The 16940-nt window shown below is 41.0% G+C and overlaps 2 protein-coding genes across 2 annotated transcripts; both read left to right on the top strand.

Annotated features, from left to right (window-relative positions):
• Positions 1-287: 287 nt before the first annotated feature.
• LOC132647063 (hemoglobin subunit epsilon-1-like) lies at positions 288-3105 on the top strand. The gene is made up of 3 exons (XM_060366293.1): positions 288-379; positions 467-689; positions 2977-3105. The coding sequence occupies exons 1-3, from the start codon at positions 288-290 to the stop codon at positions 3103-3105; spliced, it is 444 nt and encodes a 147-aa protein (XP_060222276.1).
• Positions 3106-14214: 11109 nt separating this feature from the next.
• On the top strand, positions 14215-16658 carry LOC132647280 (hemoglobin subunit beta-like). The gene is made up of 3 exons (XM_060367758.1): positions 14215-14374; positions 14490-14712; positions 16400-16658. Exons 1-3 carry the CDS (start codon positions 14283-14285, stop codon positions 16526-16528), a joined length of 444 nt encoding a protein of 147 aa, XP_060223741.1. The 5' UTR covers positions 14215-14282; the 3' UTR covers positions 16529-16658.
• Positions 16659-16940: the final 282 nt, after the last annotated feature.

Raw genomic sequence — 16940 nt, 5'->3', positions numbered from 1 at the left:
ACTACATGAGACTGAAGCCTGAGGCAGGCTTGGGAGATAAGCAGAGGGAGAATGTTTGAGTCAAAGCACACAATTTAGGATAGCCGACACCACAGCCAGTTGACGTGAACTGGAGAGGGTGGATACGTCTTTCATTCACAAGCCCAACAACGTCTTCATATCTCAGGGTATCTCGCTCCTAGTGCAGGGAGGGCAGGAGCCTGGGCCGGGCATAAAGGGCAGAGCAGGACAGCTGTGCCTGCACTTCTGACCCAAGTGCGTTTGCTAACCACCTCACAGGAGACACAATGGCAGACTTGACTGCTGATGAGAAGGCTGCCCTCACTGGAATGTGGCTAGAAGTAGATACTGAAAAACTTGGCAGTGAGGCCCTGGAAAGGTTAGTATCAGACAGCACAGGGGAGCAAGTGGAAGCTAGTTATGTGGAGACACCGAATTTCTCTACCCTTGCGTTTCCACCTTCTAGGTTGCTGATTGTCTATCCACAGAGCAGGAGATACTTTGACCAGTTTGCAGTCTCTCGTTTTCGTTCTGCCACTGAGGACGACCCCAACTTGAAGGTTCTTGGCAAGAAGGTGATGGATTCCTTCGGTGAAGCCCTGAAACACCCGGACAACCTGACTGACACCTTTGCCAGCCTGAGCGAGCTCCACCGTGACAAGATGCACATGGATCCTGAGAACTTCAAGGTGGCATCGCCGGATGCTCTGCCTTCTCCTTTTCATGCTGCTGATTTGTACTCATCGCTGCTTTTCTTCCACATTTTCTTTCACTTCCCTGTACTTCTCCATTTAGTGAATTTCAACACTTATTCAATATTCTTAACTTCCCTCTTTCACAACCTTCCCTAAAATAAATTTATTTATTTATTTATTTATTTATTTTTTCAATTTTATCATTTTAATTTTTTTTTTCAATGCAGTTTATTCAGGAACCTTGAACAATCATCTGACCCTGGGGAAAGCCAGCCCACAGCTTAAATAGCCTCTGGGTAGCCAACCCCAGCATGCCTTGTGGGCAATGCAGATAGGTCCACATACATGGAAGCAAGCCAGATCCTTGGCCTTAGCCAAATGTGGAGTTGTTTGTGACAGAGAGCACTCACCATCAGGAAGGTGGAAGGCTGAAACCAGCTCCATCTTTAAGGCGCGGCATTACGCAGCTCTCTGCAGTTCCCCCTTTTTGTTTTAGACGCATCAGGCAAGAGTAGAGGTCTGATCTCTGATATTAGAAATAAATTGGGACTTTGTACTGATGTTCATTTAGGTGTCATCCACCCAAAGAGCATCAGACCCGTCCGATACCTTTTCTCAGAGGCGGGACCTGGGGCATCAACCCACATGCAATCAGACATGCTCTTCTCTGGGTCGAAAGTGGCTGACCCTGAGTGCAGTGCTTAGCCTCGCATCCTGAACATAACATTTTAGCTTTTTATGGTATCCAACCATGCTTGGGGAGACTGTCCTGCTTCAATGGCTGTAAAGGCCTGAATGGTCATGGCTGTATTACGCTGTTGTGAGACTCTAATCTTGCATATATACCACAGGCAAACCAAGGTGACCAACACCAGAAGGCCTGCTAACGCTCCCATGCCCGCCCATTCCTTCAGATGATTCATGGCTGCAGCAATCCATGATGATAATCCTGTGGCTAGTTAGTCAATTTACATGGAGCACGTCTCGCCCCTGGGGGCAATGGTCTCCTGAACCTACTCAGACCTCGGACACCACCACTGCTAGTTCTAGAACTGATGCAGGATGTTCCAACGAGGAGGTTAAGGCTTCCCATAATATTTCCTATAAGCCCACACCTGTTTGTTTATATCCCCCATTTTTATTCATTATTAGCAGATAGAGCCAAGTAATTGTGCTAATGATACTTGCTTTTTTGCCCAATGCTGGAATGCTAGTAAATTTACTAGCTGGTTACTCGCATGCCTCGCTGGGTGCCTGTGCCCGTTGATGCCCCTCACGCTATGACTCTCTTCAGACAGAAAAGGGATCTTGGAATTACAGCCGCCATTGTTACTGCCATCTCATTGGCGGCTGTTGGAGCTACCACTGTGGCATTAGCCATGAGTCATACTGTGCAGACTGCTCAGACCCCGAATAATCTTTTAGCCAATGTAGCACATGCCTTAGATGTACAAGAAGAAATTAATGCTCAACTAAAAGGAGGCTTGATGGTGTTCAATCAGAGGATTGACCTCTTGCAGGAGCAAATTGATACCCTATGGCAAATCGCTCAACTTGGCTGTCAATGAAAGTATGCTGAACTTTGAGTCACTAGCATACAACATGAGAATTTTTCCTGTGCTGCAAATCTGTCTAAACAATTGTCTAGCTATATTTTAGGTAATTGGACTGGAGAATTTATTTATTTTTATATTCTGTCTTTTTTCTTCCACTCATGCCTCTGTCTACATTTATCTGCAAGTCCCTTGCTTAGATGACTATCAAATTATACTTCCTGCCTCTCATTTACTACTTCTAGATGTGGGAAAACATTCTGTTGTCTCCCCCTAAAATAGGGGGCTTTGAGTGTCTCCTGAAGGAAGAGAGATAGAACAGGTGGTTCTAGAGAACATGGGAAAAAGGACAATCAGAATTTTCTGAAATTAGGAGTAAATTAGGAGATAAGAAAGGAAAAATTAGCGTCTGTGGATGGAAGGTTTGAACATCATATTAGAGATGTGGCAACATAGCTGTAAAGAGATAGCCCACAACTTTACTAATCAACTGATTATTAAGCATCCACATAGGACTCATACGCACATATAGAACAAGCATATTCATACATGTATACATAAATACACATATGCATATATTTGTTTTTTTTATTTTGGAAGAAATTAGCCAGGGGTCATGTAAGGACAGAATTGTGGGCAGAAAACCAGGGTATCGTACAGTTCTTCAGAAGCCAAGATTAATTTCTGTTGTTATCATATGTATATGGCTATCTTCCTCTTCTCCACAGCTCCTGGGCAGCATGATAGTGATTGTGCTGTCTCGCCACTTTGGCAATGAATTCGCCCCAGCACTGCAGGGTGCTTTGGAAAAGCTGGTGGCTGCTGTAGTTGCTGCAATGGCTCACAAGTACTACTGAGACCTCTCCTGTCCCATGGTCACTAGAAAACCCTTCCCTAGAAGTCCTGTCTTTTGAAGTTTGGGAGAAAATGACCACCCTTATGTTATAGCATCTGTCCAATAAACAGTTTTATGATTTGTTTCATTCATGTTTTTCTCAACTCTATAGATACTAAGGGAAGACAAACACTGATTTTTCCCAAGAAGAGAAAGTGTCAGAAGAGTTTCGTACAAGGAGGGTCCTGGCACTTTAGAGGATTTATGAGAGACCTCAAACTGGAGATACAGGCTCAGGGCCGGCCACTGTTGTGGTCGCCAATTAACCAAGCAACCATAACACCAATCCAGTGTAAACTGGTTATCCAAAACACTGCCACGACCGTTTTCCCTTCATTTGTAGACTCTTGCCTACACTATAACATATCAAATCTTCTTTCTATAAGAAAAGTAAAAGTCCTTGTCTTACTAGTCCCCAACCATTTAAAAGAAAAGCAAATAAGTATATAAATAAATGTATAAATATTTTCTGTATATGTCCCTACTTTAAATTAGGCAAAATTCAATTTAAAATTTAGCTCCGGAATTATGTTGCCCCAGATTCAATGAACTTTTTATATTGCCTAAAGAAACTCTCTCACAACTTTTAAATTTCTTTTTAACACAGACATGCACTCACACACACATGCACACACATCATTTATTTTACAAATTTTCTGGCTATATTCTTTCTTGTATCCTTATTGTAATTTGTAATTAAGTTATTACGTAGCTAGTAATGTTATATAGCTCGCATGTTATTTCTGTGAAAGTCTATGATCTAAGGGATCATTACACTGCATGAAAACTTCTGTGGATGGAGCCAACCCGAACAGTAACACTATCTGATTATTAAAAACGCTACATGTTACACGGAGGAAACAAGAAGAAACCAGAGAATTCTGATCACGGGTAGAAAAATTTCTTTCTTTGAGTTCTCTTTCTGCCATATGTGAAATTAGGAGGGTTTTTAAGAAGATTCTTTGTGAAAGTACTGCTGTAGAAACTACCACAATACACTGTCCATGTTTTACCAAGCCTGAGCGAAGAGGCTGTTTTGTGTCCACGTGTCCTTTTCAGTGCATAACACATAACAGACCCTGAGAAAGGTTTGTATATGAAAAACTTCTACGAGATCCCTGGGCTTATCTGCCAGAAGCAGCTATTCCAGAGCCACTTCTTGATGCTCATGCTCCCGAGCAGGTAGGGGCACAGGGAGCAGATGTTAAGGAAGGGGTGGGGTTATAACATTTTAGTTAATAAATATGAAACAAATGGCACAATTCCTTCTCTAGAACCAGTTGTCATCCTCTTCTTTTTACCACACAAATCCTCGCCCACTCAATAATGAAGATGAGGGTAAAGGGCAGAGAAAAGGGAGATTCTACCTTCCAATCAGTTTATCCATTACTGTCTCAAAATGGTAGGAAATTAATAATGAAGATGAATTGTTTGATCACTTTCATCTCTAGTAAAGCTTATATCAGTTTACAGATGGAAATAACTATGACCACGTAGAGGAGAGCTTAGTATATCAGGAGCATTTTTCTATTTACAACTGAAACAACTTTTTGATCTTTTATATACGAGTGAATAAAGAATATTGTTTTTACTTATGTACAGATAGAGAACATAGTGCTGAAAATGCCATCTAGATTCTCTTATTAAAGCAGAATATTTATGAAACAATAGTACTGCATATAAATATTTCAGCACAGCCAAATATTCTACTAGTTTCAATGTTGGGAATCATTTTGAAGAAGGAGGTGAAAATGGTGTAAGACCCAGAAGAAGGAAGAGGAGCAGGGGTAGGGATTAGGAGAAGGGAGAGCAGGGGAGAGAAGGCCAGATGAGAGAAGAAAAATCAGAGGTGGTGGTGGGGTACCTCTGGAGCTGGAGGGATCAAGTACTCCACAAGAAGATCTATAGAGTCTACTAACCTGGGCCCATGGGGGCACACAGAGACTGGACTGCCAACCAAAGAGGATGCATGGATTGGTCCTAGGCCTCCTGTACATATGGAGCAGATGTGCAGCTTGGTCTTTTTGCGGAACCCCCAATAACTGGAGTGGTGGTCCTCTGTGACTCTGATGCCTCCCTTTGGCCATATGTTCAATTCTCTCTAACCCAACCTAAAAACAACAGGGTAAATTAATATGAAATGACCTCTTTCCTTAGGATAACTGATCCAAGAAACAGAATTATTGGGAAAGTGATTTGTGCGTAAAAATAGATTCAAATTTGCAGACACTGGGCATCAAGCTAATATAATAGTTTAAACCTAGGAAGTGGGACTTTGAACCAGTGAAGGATGGGCAGAGGTAGAGTGGGTAAGGCATGGTGTCGGATTTGCCAGAGTATATGGGTGGAAAGAGATGCGGATGTCTGAAATTACCAATCTGGAGTCAATACACAAAGAGGCCATGTGGTGACTGGGACCCGCATGTGGTGAATCTTCCTGAATGAGTGCAGCTTCCTCAGAGAAGGCTGACCGCAAAGATCTGACTCAGCCTCTGAACCTCAATCTGGAGATCTTCAGATGCTAAAACCCACAGTGCTGTGTCGTGGCAAAACTAAGTGCACTACCCGCTTCCTACACCGCATATGTGGGTCAGAGTTTGACCTGTTAATCATATTTAAATCTGTCTTTTCACTACAGGAACAGCACAACATTGTTTTTTGTACTTCTGGTTTAGAGTGTTTCTGAGCATCGTAGACACTCAAAATAGCAGTAAGCAGAATAAGTGGTGGCTCTGGAGTGCAGCACCAGATGCTCTGGGGTGCAACCCTGACTGTCCTGAGACTCGTTCTGCAAACCAGGCTGGCCTCAAACTTACGGAGATATTCCTGCCTGTCTCCTGAGTGCCGGAATCAAAGGATTGCACCACCACTGCTTGGCTTCACTTAGTTGGAAAGTCCACAATGTGGTGCACGAAAACATCACTCCTACCCCTCCTGCTAACCTTGGCCATGCTTAGCCTCCCAAATTCATGACCGCCTAGTCTTTGATTGTTTTTATTACACGTGTATATTCACACATAGTCCCTCTCTTCTCTCTCTCTCTCTCACACACACAGATACACACACACACACCTAACCTACTGAGTTCATTTAGCATTGCTTATATGTCCATATGTCTAGGCCTTGGCACTTGTCGTTGGACAGCCTGTGTGGGATCAGGTCCCTAGCATAAATGGATTCTTCCTCTCTTCACAGCTATTGGCCAATTGTAGATGTTCATCTAGAAGTAGGATCTGGTGGAATTTCCTGTGTCTCTGTTGGCATGTCAACTGCCACTGTTATTCAGGCAATCATATTGTTGAGAGGTCATGGACTTACTTCCCCTGTTCTAGCTAGAGGACACTATCTCACGGTAAACATTCTGGTCCTCTGACTCTTACTTTCTGCACCTTTTTCGCTGTGTTCCCTGACATCTATCTAAATGTAGGGATTGCATTGTTGATATATCAGTTGAGGTTGGGTACCCCAAAAGCTCTTAATATCTACATTTTGAGCAGTTGTGGATCTCTGTAAATGTATTAATTTGTTGCAAAAAGATTTTTAAAAATGGGAGATGAGAGCTACATTTATCTGTGAGTATGAGGATAAGTAGTTAGAGCACAGTTAGTAATTACATTAGTTTAAGAAAATGGCAGCAGTAGATTCTCCTCTAGGATCCATGACTCCTTCTGTCACAGGTAGTTTGTGTTTATGGAAGCAGGCACGGATTCGTTCCTATTGAGCAGGCATTGCATCCAATTAGGCAACTGTTGGTAACCAGCAAAATAAAAATGGTATAGCTGTACCACTGATAGCTTGTTGGGCCAGTCATGTTTGTAGTTTATAGACTTTACAACTGGATAGGACTACCAATAGTTCCTCTCCCTGGGCAGTTTGCATCATACTTTCATGACTGAGAATCTATCCTCAGGGAAGAGTTCCAACTCAGTTTTTCCAAATCTTGTGCCAGAGTATACAATGTCTTCAGCAATGGGTGTTGCCTTCAACTTCTCAGAAGCAAACAGGGCAATGACAGTAGCCTGTATTATTTTGCAATATTCTTTTAAGCCCTAGATCAACAGCTCTAGGGGATGTCCACGCTCTCCATATCTCTTCAACATAGTTCTTGAAGTCCTTGATAGAGCAATAAGACAATTGAAGGAGTTCAAGGGGATACAAATCAGAAAGGAAGAAGTCAAAGTATCACAATTTGCAGATGATATGATAGTATAGTTAAGTGACCCCAAAAATTCTACCAGGGAACTCCTACAGCTGATAAATACCTTCAGCAAAGAGGCTAGATACAAAATTAACTCAAAAAAAAAAAATCAGTAGCCCTTCTGTATACAAAAGACAAAAGGGCTGAGAAAGAAATTAGGGAAACAACACCCTTCACAATAGTCACAAATGGCATAAACTACCTTGGTGTAACCCTAACCAATTAAGTCGAATTCTCTTTCTTTGTTGGGTCTTTGTGAGGTTTAGGTACCAAGGTGACTGTGGCTTCATATAATGAGTTTGGTAGTGTTCCTTCTGTTTCTATCTTGTGGAATAGTTTGAAGAGAATTGGTGTTAGCTCTTCTTTGAAGGTCTGGTAGAATTCTGCGCTGAAGCCATCTGGCCCTGGGCTTTTTTTGCATGGGAGACTTTTGATGACAGCTTTTATTTCCTTAGGGGATATAGGACTATTTAATTGGTTTACCTGGTCTTGATTCAGCTTTGGCATGTAGAATCGATCAAGAAAATTGTCCATTTCATTTAGATTTTCAAATTTTGTGGCATATAGACTTTGGAAGTAAGACCTAATTATTGTTTGGATTTCCTCAGTGTCTGTAGTTATATCCCCCTTTTCATTTCTGATTTTGTTGATTTGGGTGGTGTCTCTCTGCCTTTTAGTTAGCTTGGCTAAGGGTTTGTCTATCTTGTTGATTTTCTCAAAGAACCAGCTCTTGGTTTCATTGATTCTTTGAATTGTTTTATTTGTTTCTAATTTATTGATTTCAGCCCTGAGTTGATTATTTCCAGCTGTCTATTCCTCTTTGGTGTGTCTGCTTCTTTTTTTCCCTAGGGCTTTTAAGTGAGCCATTAAGTTGCTTGCATGAGATGTTTTGAATTTCTTTTTGAAGGCACTTAGTGCTATAAACTTTCCTCTCAGCACTGCTTTCATTGTGTCCCATAAGTTTGGGTATGTTGTGCCTTCATTTTCATTGAATTCTAGGAAGTCTTTAATTTCTTTCTTTATTTCTTCTCTGACCCAGCTGTCATTTAGAAGTAAGTTGTTCAGTTTCCATGTGTGTGTAGGCCTTTTGCTATTTTTGTCATTGAGGTCCAGTTTTAGTTCATAGTGATCAGATAGGATACAAGAGATTATTTCAATCTTCTTGTATTTGTTTAGGCTTGCTTTGTGACCAACTACATGGTCTATTTTGGAGAAGGTTCCATGAGGTGCTGAGAAGAAGGTATACTCTTTTGAGTTTGGGTGAAAAGTTCTGTAGACATCTATTAGGTCCATTTGGATTAGGACCTCTGTAAGTGCCTTTATTTCCATATTTGGCTTCTGTCTAGATGATCTGTCCCTTGGTGAGAGTGGAGTGTTTAACAAAACAGATACTCCTAGAATAAGACAATAAACACTTGAGGAAATCCAGAACATGGGAAACAAAAGTGTTGAGAGCTTTGATTTATTCCCCATGAAAGGCATGCTCATTTTAGACTGGAGAAGCAGGCATGAGAGTAATATGAAGCATATGTATGAATCCTGTTGAAAATATATTAATAAGGTTGATGAATATGATCATTAAAGGTGGTTTATGTGTCTGTCATACAATGCAGTTGAGTCTGTTCATGCAGACAACCAGAGAAATGGAGAATGTTATCTATTATCTTCTCTCTTATTAGAAGCTAAAAAGACACAGGCCAATGGGCATAATGAATAATTAACCCCAAATTTTCAGTACATGTCAGCACTCTATCCAGGGCCTGTTGAGCACCAAGGAATACTTCATTTGGTTGTTGATGGCCATACAGTGATACTAAAACAATGGTTAATGCCATAAAATAAATGTATGGAGTACTGAGTTAAAGAATACAAAGAAATGCACTTAGAAGTTCATAGAATTTAGTCACAATAGCTCCAGCACCGAGAATGCTTTCACACAGAGACCCACGCTCTTTCTGTTTGTCTAGACACAAAGTGCCTGATCTGATGCAGAGACGAGTCTGTATTGACAGCATGGGTGGGAGGGAGTTTCCCAGGACTCCTGCTATGCACACACACAACGATGGAGAGCCAGTGGTGTCAACTGGCACTTGAAAGAGATACAACTGGTATATGAAAATCCCTATATGTTGTCAGAAGGCATAAATTCTGGCCTTCAGCTCCTCTCCCATCTGTCTCCCCAACTCTCCTCCCAGAGCTGCTACTCACATTTCTCCTCTTTCACCTATTTCCATTTGGTGCTGAAGATTTGATCAGGAAGTCACAGGAGTTGCTGGGGTATTCCAACAGTGAAGTGTGCGCCCAACCAAATCTATCTGTTTTGATTTGCAATGAAGATTTTTGCTTATAAGAATTAATAAAGGGTGTTTGACTCATTTACCAGAATATTCTAAGTCTTGGATATCTCAGACTATGATGAAAACAATGACCTGGAAATTTGGTAGACATGGAAGTAATGGATGAGGAAGATTTAGAGGAGTTGCTGATGGAAGTTGGTAGTTGCTCTTATGTTAGAACAGTGAGTTGCAGTGACCGATTGCACTGGCTGATGACCATAAGTAGTGTTGATGTATTACATATTTTAATTTGGTAGAGAATTCATCTGTCATTATTTTTATCTATCAATTTTTGTTTGTGTATATTACTTAACCAAACTGATGGACTTCATTAGGACATTTTTTTTTATGTGTACAAGGTATGTTGATTATATTACTTTACATTCTCTTCCCATTTCCTCTTCTTCTGTGGATACCCCTTGTCCTTATCATTCAGTTTTTTTCTTTTTTCATATTGCCTCCCATTTTGTTTCCACATTAGATAAAACATCCAATTCTTGTCTTTCAGAGGCCGAACTACTTCGTTTACCAAGATGGCCTCCAGTTTCTCCTGCAGATAGTAGAATTTATTATCACTTTAAAATTGTGAGATGCTGCACTTAACTTTATTAATAGTTGATTGATCTGAAATTATGATATCTTAATTTAAATTTAATAGTTAAATATTTTAAATAAAAATATATACCTGTATGCATGTATGCATTTTTTTTTAAACAAAATTCACTGAGAACTTGTATACTCTCAGGTAGAAATTAGGTAGCTTATATTCAGAGACAGTGACTCTGCCTGCTCTGGAACAAAGATACAAAGATGTTACACTGAAGTCCAAGGAAGAAGATTTGAAGCTGAATGTACTGATTACATTACTGTTTCTACCTTATAAAAATAAATAACAAATTACCCTAAAATTTACTGTTTAGGTAGCCAGTATGATAAAGCATATCTTAGTATTTAGGGTATCCTAAATGAATAACATCTTATTTTAGAGTAGCATACACATGAAATCTAGAAAGTTAGATATGCTTGAAACTTTATTTTTAATGATTTCTATTTGACAAGGGCTGTAATGTCATGTCTTAATGAGATTGAGATGTATCTGCTTTATGTAGCTGCCATCTTAAAATGTTAACTTCCCAATTGGTTCAACCTAAACAGGTAGAAGTTGTTAGGTAGTTTAGAAGCAAGAAGACAAAACTTCAAAATTAGCTTTCTCTGTGCCTGCCATACAGCTGGAATATAACTTTTTTAATATTCAAATCTAATTACACTTAAAACAGATCCATACTGTTTCTGTGATTCGCCACTATCTTTGTGTCATTCTGAATTCAGTCAGAATATGCAAGAATCACTATTATTTAACTTAATGACTCATTTACTTTAAAATACCATAAAAGATATTACAATTTCAGATCAACTCAACTGTTAATAAATGTATGTTTAGCATCATATTGATCAATACTGGATAAAATATGAGATGATTAAATTCTTAAAATGAACAGTTTTCCTGCCCAGGTCCCTCTCTTTATCCACTCCTGCTGTCTGTTCTCTTTCCCCTTCTGAGTGGCGTTCCGGCAGCCTCCCTTCCAATCTCCTTGTTACTTAGTTCCTTTGGGTCTATGGATTGTAGCATGGTTACCCTGGACTATTATGGGATAATATCTGCTTATAAGTGAATACATTCCATGTGCTTCTTTCTGGGACTGGGTTACTTCATTCAGGATGTTCTTTTTCTTGTTCTGTTCATTTGCCTGCAAAAATTCATTTCATTTTTTTTATTTGCTGATTAGTACTCCATTGTGTCAATGTACCATAATTTCTATATTCATTCTTCAGTTGAGGGAAATCTAGGTTGTTTCCAGTTTCTGGATATTACAAATAAAGCCACTATTAACATAGTTGAGCAGCTTTCCTTGTTGTATGGTGGAGCATATTTTGGGACTCTGCCCAGGAGTGGTACAATATGGGTCTTCAGGAAGAACTATTCCTAATTGTCTGAGAAAGTGCCAGATTGATTCTGGAGTGATTGTACAAGTTTGCACTCCCACCAGCAATAGAGGAGCATTCCCCTTTTTCCCCATCCTTGCCAGCATGTATTGTCATTTGAGTGGTTGATCTTAGCCATTCTAATTTTTTAAATTTATTTTTAGTATCCACTTATAAGTGAATATATACCATGTGTGTCTCTCTGCTTCTGGGATACTTCACTCAGGATGGTCTTTTCTAGGTCCCACCATTTGCCTGCAAATTTCATGATTTCCTTGTTTTTAATTGCTGAGTAGTAGTCCATTGTGTAAATGTACCACAATTTCTCTGTCCATTCCTCTGCACACCTAAAGAAGCTAAACAAGAAGGAGGACCCAGGGTAAGATGGTCAATCTTCACTTAGAAAGACAAATGGGATGGACATTGGAAGTAGAAGAAAACAAGTAACAGGACAGGAGCCTACCACAGAAGGCCACTGAAAGACTCTACCTAGCAGTGTATCAAAGCAGATGCTGAGACTCATGGCCAAACTTTGGGCAGAGTGCAGGGAATCTTATGAAAGAAGAGGGAGTTAGTAAGACCTGGAGAGGACAAGAGCTCCACAAAGACCAAATATATCTGAGCACAGGGTCTTTGTCCAAGTAGGTTCCCTACTAAGGGGAACAGGGACTTCTTTGACGTGAACTAAGTAGCTGGCTCTTTGACCTCCCCAATCCCCATGGGAGAAGCAGGCTAGCTAGGCCACAGAGTAGGACAAGACTGCTAGTCCTGGTGAGACCTGATAAGCTAGGGTCAGATGGAAGGGGAGGAGCAGTACCTAATGAAGAAGCCTGCAGGAAACCATCACAGTATTGCCTTCACAGTGAGCAGAACTTCTCATTTCACTGTTGGTTATTATACTCCATCAGATCGTGACTGACTAAACAAGTAATAGGGCTCATAGGGGCACACACACACACACACACACACACACACACAGAGAGAGAGAGAGAGAGAGAGAGAGACAGAGAGAGAGACAGAGACAGAGACAGAGACAGAGAGACAGAGAAAGAGAGACAGAGAACTAGAGACAGAGAGACAAAAAGAGAGAGACAGAGGGAAACAAGTTCACATAGAGAGAGACAGAGACAGTCAAAGACAGAGAAGACCTAATACCATACTGTTAAAAAATGCTTGTTGCTTTTCCTCTTTTCACAGCAAATTTTGAGGGCTTTTCATGGTTTAATACTTTCACATATTTGTATAATGTATGTTAGTCATGTTCACCCTCATTCCCCTTTCTCATGCTCCTCATGCTGAAGCCTTTCTTCCCAGATCCTCCTCCTACTTTCATGCCTTCTTTTTGTGTGAACCTCAGAGTATATTTGAGGTTTCCTGCAGATTTTAACACCAAAAAGGAAAAGCACACCAGAGATTCTTCTTAGCATGAACAGTTGCTGATATTTTATGTGAGTGTTTGGAGGATGGAAAGTAAAGGGAGTCTGAAAAAATCCATGAATATGCAAATCCATGAATGTGCAACACACACTGAGAGAGAGAAAGAGAGAAAAGAGAGGGAGGCTGGGAGTGTGGGAGGGAGAAAGACAGAGAAAGAGAGAGAGGGAGGCAGGGATAAAGGAAAGGACTAAGGACATAAGGAAGGAAGGAAGAAAAAATGTGAACACAGGAAGAATTTCCTCTAACTTTCCTGCCTCTAGAGATTGTGTCTGGGCTGACACTGAGCTTAAGTGATAGGAAGTCCCCCTGATCCTCCAGACATCAGTTGATTACACACTGAGAAATTTAGCAGTCTTATTCAGTCTTTCCTTACAGATAATTGTCTCCTGACATTTACCCTAAGCTTTGGGTTCTAACTAGCTTTATGTTCATTTTTGTTTTATTTTATTTTTCTGAGATATGAGTCCTCTATGTTTCCATGTCTGGTTTCAATAAACAGAAAGAGTAACAAATGTTCAGGGCATGCTCAGTTCAGCTTAGCTCTGTGCCACTTGTCAGAGTCACTTGACGAAGTGAGCAAATTACAGAAACGAGGGAGCACACAAAACAGAGACTTGAAATACATGAACACATATTTTTCTATCTGAAGATTGATTCATGACCTGAAGAGAGCTAGCTGAGAAAAGCAATAGAAGAATGATGATTTTGTCTTCTTGCTTAGGCTGCATGATCTGTGATGGGGAAGAGTCCCTCACGCCACCCAACTAAGAATGTCCAGGTGATTTTCTGATGTATAATGTGCTTCAATTTTCATCTGTGTAGTAACAATATGAAAGGAGAACTATCTAACAAACAAACTATGCTATTGGTGCAAACAGTATAAATATAGTAGCCAGAGAAGATGTGTTAGCGCCAGGGGTTGCTGCAGGTGTAAGAGCAAGCACTACTCAGAGAAAGGACCCAGATCTGAGGTCCCTAAGCCTGAGCCACAGCCACCCTAAGTGGTTATGGTTATCATCCCAGAAGCTTCACCCTGGAGAGCCACGCCCTGGCATTGGTTAATCTGCTCACACCAGCATAGAGGGCAAGAGCCAGGGCTGGGTATATAAAGCAGAGCATGACCAATTACTCCACACATTTGCTTCTGACCTAGTGTGCTGACTCACAAGCTCAGAAACAGACACCATGGGGCACCTGACTGATGCTCAGAAGGCCCTGGTTATTGGCCTGTGGGGAAAGGTGAACGCTGATGAAATTGGTGGCCATGCCCTGGGCAGGTTGGTATCCAGGCCACAAGGCAGCTCACAAGTGAAGTTGGGCTTGTGGAGACAGAAGTCTGCTCTCCAGCAGGCACTGACTCTCAGTGTCCTCTGCCTGTGCTTTCCTTGTTAGGCTGCTGATTGTCTACCCTTGGACCCAGAGGTTCTTTGACAGCTTTGGAGACCTGTCCACTGCCTCTGCTGTCATGAGCAACGACAAGGTGAAGGCCCATGGCAAGAAGGTGATTACCTCCTTTAGTGATGGCCTGAAACACCTGGACAACCTGAAGGGCACCTTCGCCAGCCTGAGCGAGCTCCACTGTGACAAGCTGCATGTGGATCCTGAGAACTTCAAGGTGAGTCTGCTGGGCCCCTGTGTTTCCTTGCTCTGCCTTGCATGCTCACCCTCTTGTGAGAAGGAAAGGGAAGCGCTTGTAGGGAGCAGTGTAGCTGGATGGTGCCTGGTGGTGCCCTGGGGAGTGTTGCCAAGAGTGCAACCATTTTACCCTCCACTCACACTCCTTCTTTCCTTTCACTCTGTTCTAAATTGTTGTTTCAAATGAACGACAATCCCAGCCATTCTATTTTACTGATAAGACTGAGGAGCCAAAAACTGGGTTGAAAACCTGCAAGTTCAAGAGTCAGAGAAAGTACCAGCTGACTTTCCTACTCAGAGGAAAAAGCCCCAAAACCTTACTAGCTCAGCTCTTAGCCCAGGAGGTTAAGTCCCCAAAGCCCAAGGCCATCTCCTATAGTGTGTGTGTGCTCATTGTTTCATCAATGACAAATCTGGGATTGGACTATGGAGTACAGTGATGGTTCAGAACTCTTGATGCTCTGTGCCCTGTGTCCACCTGTAAGAAATCACTCTGATCCTGTTTGCAGTGGACTGGAAAAGGCTCATTTGATTTCCTGAGAGTAAGCCATGGATGAGGAACTGTACTGTCCCAATTCAGTAAACAGTATCACAGACTGTGAAAAACATCATTTTGAATTGGAAAAAGATAAAGAAAGTACAATTATCACCAAGTTTATATAGCTGTTGGACTAAAGAGCAAGAGGAACTAACTTTGCATTTCTATGGTGCTTTAATGTTTATATTGTTTCAGTGAAACATCTGTGAAAGGAGTTGTGCATTCTCCATTCATAAATGGTGAAATTGAGACTCAACAGCACAGAACTACTTGAGCACAGTACTCATAGAATGAATATTTTAAGATGTTTAAACTCTATTAATAAGTAGTTCATAAAAATGGATTTTTAAAAATAGGTATCTACTGAAGGGTAAAATAAACACCCAAAATACATGTCAAAACAACAACAGCAAAAAAACCTGTTTAATACAAAAAACCGAGGTCAAAGGGCAAAGCTAGCTCAAAGCTCAAAAAGCTCAAGATCTAGAGAGCTAAAAGCCATTTCCCTTCTAGGTGTTACCTGAAATACACCTCAACTCAAAGTCCCTCTTACTCTTTAATCCCTGTCTGCCAGTTTCCTGCTCACCTCTTGACCTAGGGGTTCATTTTATTGAGTCCTGTGTACAGAAAGCTCTTGGATTAAAGGTGTCTGTTAGGGCTGGACTACAATACAAGAAACAGGATTTTATTCTTCACAATCTCGGGGGTTCTCAATGGGATCAAATATCTTGCAACATGTTTGGATTTCCTCTTTTCGGTAAATTTTAATTTTCAGTTGTAGTTTTAAAGTGCATTTCTTCATCATTTATCTAACTTTTGGTTTCTTTCAAATATTTCCTGGTAACTTGCTTTGAGAACAAGGAAGATAAGTTTTTTCCTGCTAATTTGTCCAGCTCTAAAGACTTATCTAGTGATAATTGGCTTTCAGGCTAGGCTGATAGGGAAGAATATACTTTGCATATAAATTTTGCCTGCCACAGAAAAGTTCTTATCAAAATTGGCCAGCAGAGCCAGCTGTCATTCTGCCTATAGTTTAAGATTATGACCATAAATTCCATTTGAAAGGAGCTTGCAGTTTCTGGTATTTTTGCTCTACTATCATGTTGATGCCTCTTTTATCTTCCCACAGCTCCTGGGCAATATGATTGTGATTGAGATGGCTCACCACCTGGGCAATGAATTCACCCCCTGTGCACAGGCCGCCTTTCAGAAGGTGGTGGCTGGAGTGGCCACTGCCCTGGCTCACAAGTACCACTAAGCCCTCTTTCCTGCTGTGGCCCATGCACAAAGGTTTTGTGTCCCCTGGACAACAACTATCAATTGTGGGGAAAATGATGGAGGCCTTTGGGTATCCAGCATTTATCTAATAAATGATTGTTTCATTGCCATGGTGTGTTTTAATTATTTGTGTGTGTTGAAAGGATTTATGTGAAGCCTTTAAGATATAAAGGCATTGGGATATGCTGGAGAGTGAAAAAGGAGGGTGAAGGTCACGACATTTTTATTTTCATTAAAATCATTCAAAAATAAAACATAAAGAGAAGAGGTGTGTGTTCAGAGGAAAGGTATTCATTTTAACTTTGAGCTAATAAACAGATGTCTGGTCTTCATGATGGACGATGAGATAGTAAGCAGCTGCTGTGTGGGAAACCTTCCCTGACACCCATTCC

Source organism: Meriones unguiculatus, chromosome 14 (genome assembly GCF_030254825.1).
Source record: "Meriones unguiculatus strain TT.TT164.6M chromosome 14, Bangor_MerUng_6.1, whole genome shotgun sequence".
NCBI classification, from domain to species: domain Eukaryota; kingdom Metazoa; phylum Chordata; class Mammalia; order Rodentia; family Muridae; genus Meriones; species Meriones unguiculatus.
This window is presented reverse-complemented; position numbering and strand designations above follow the sequence as displayed.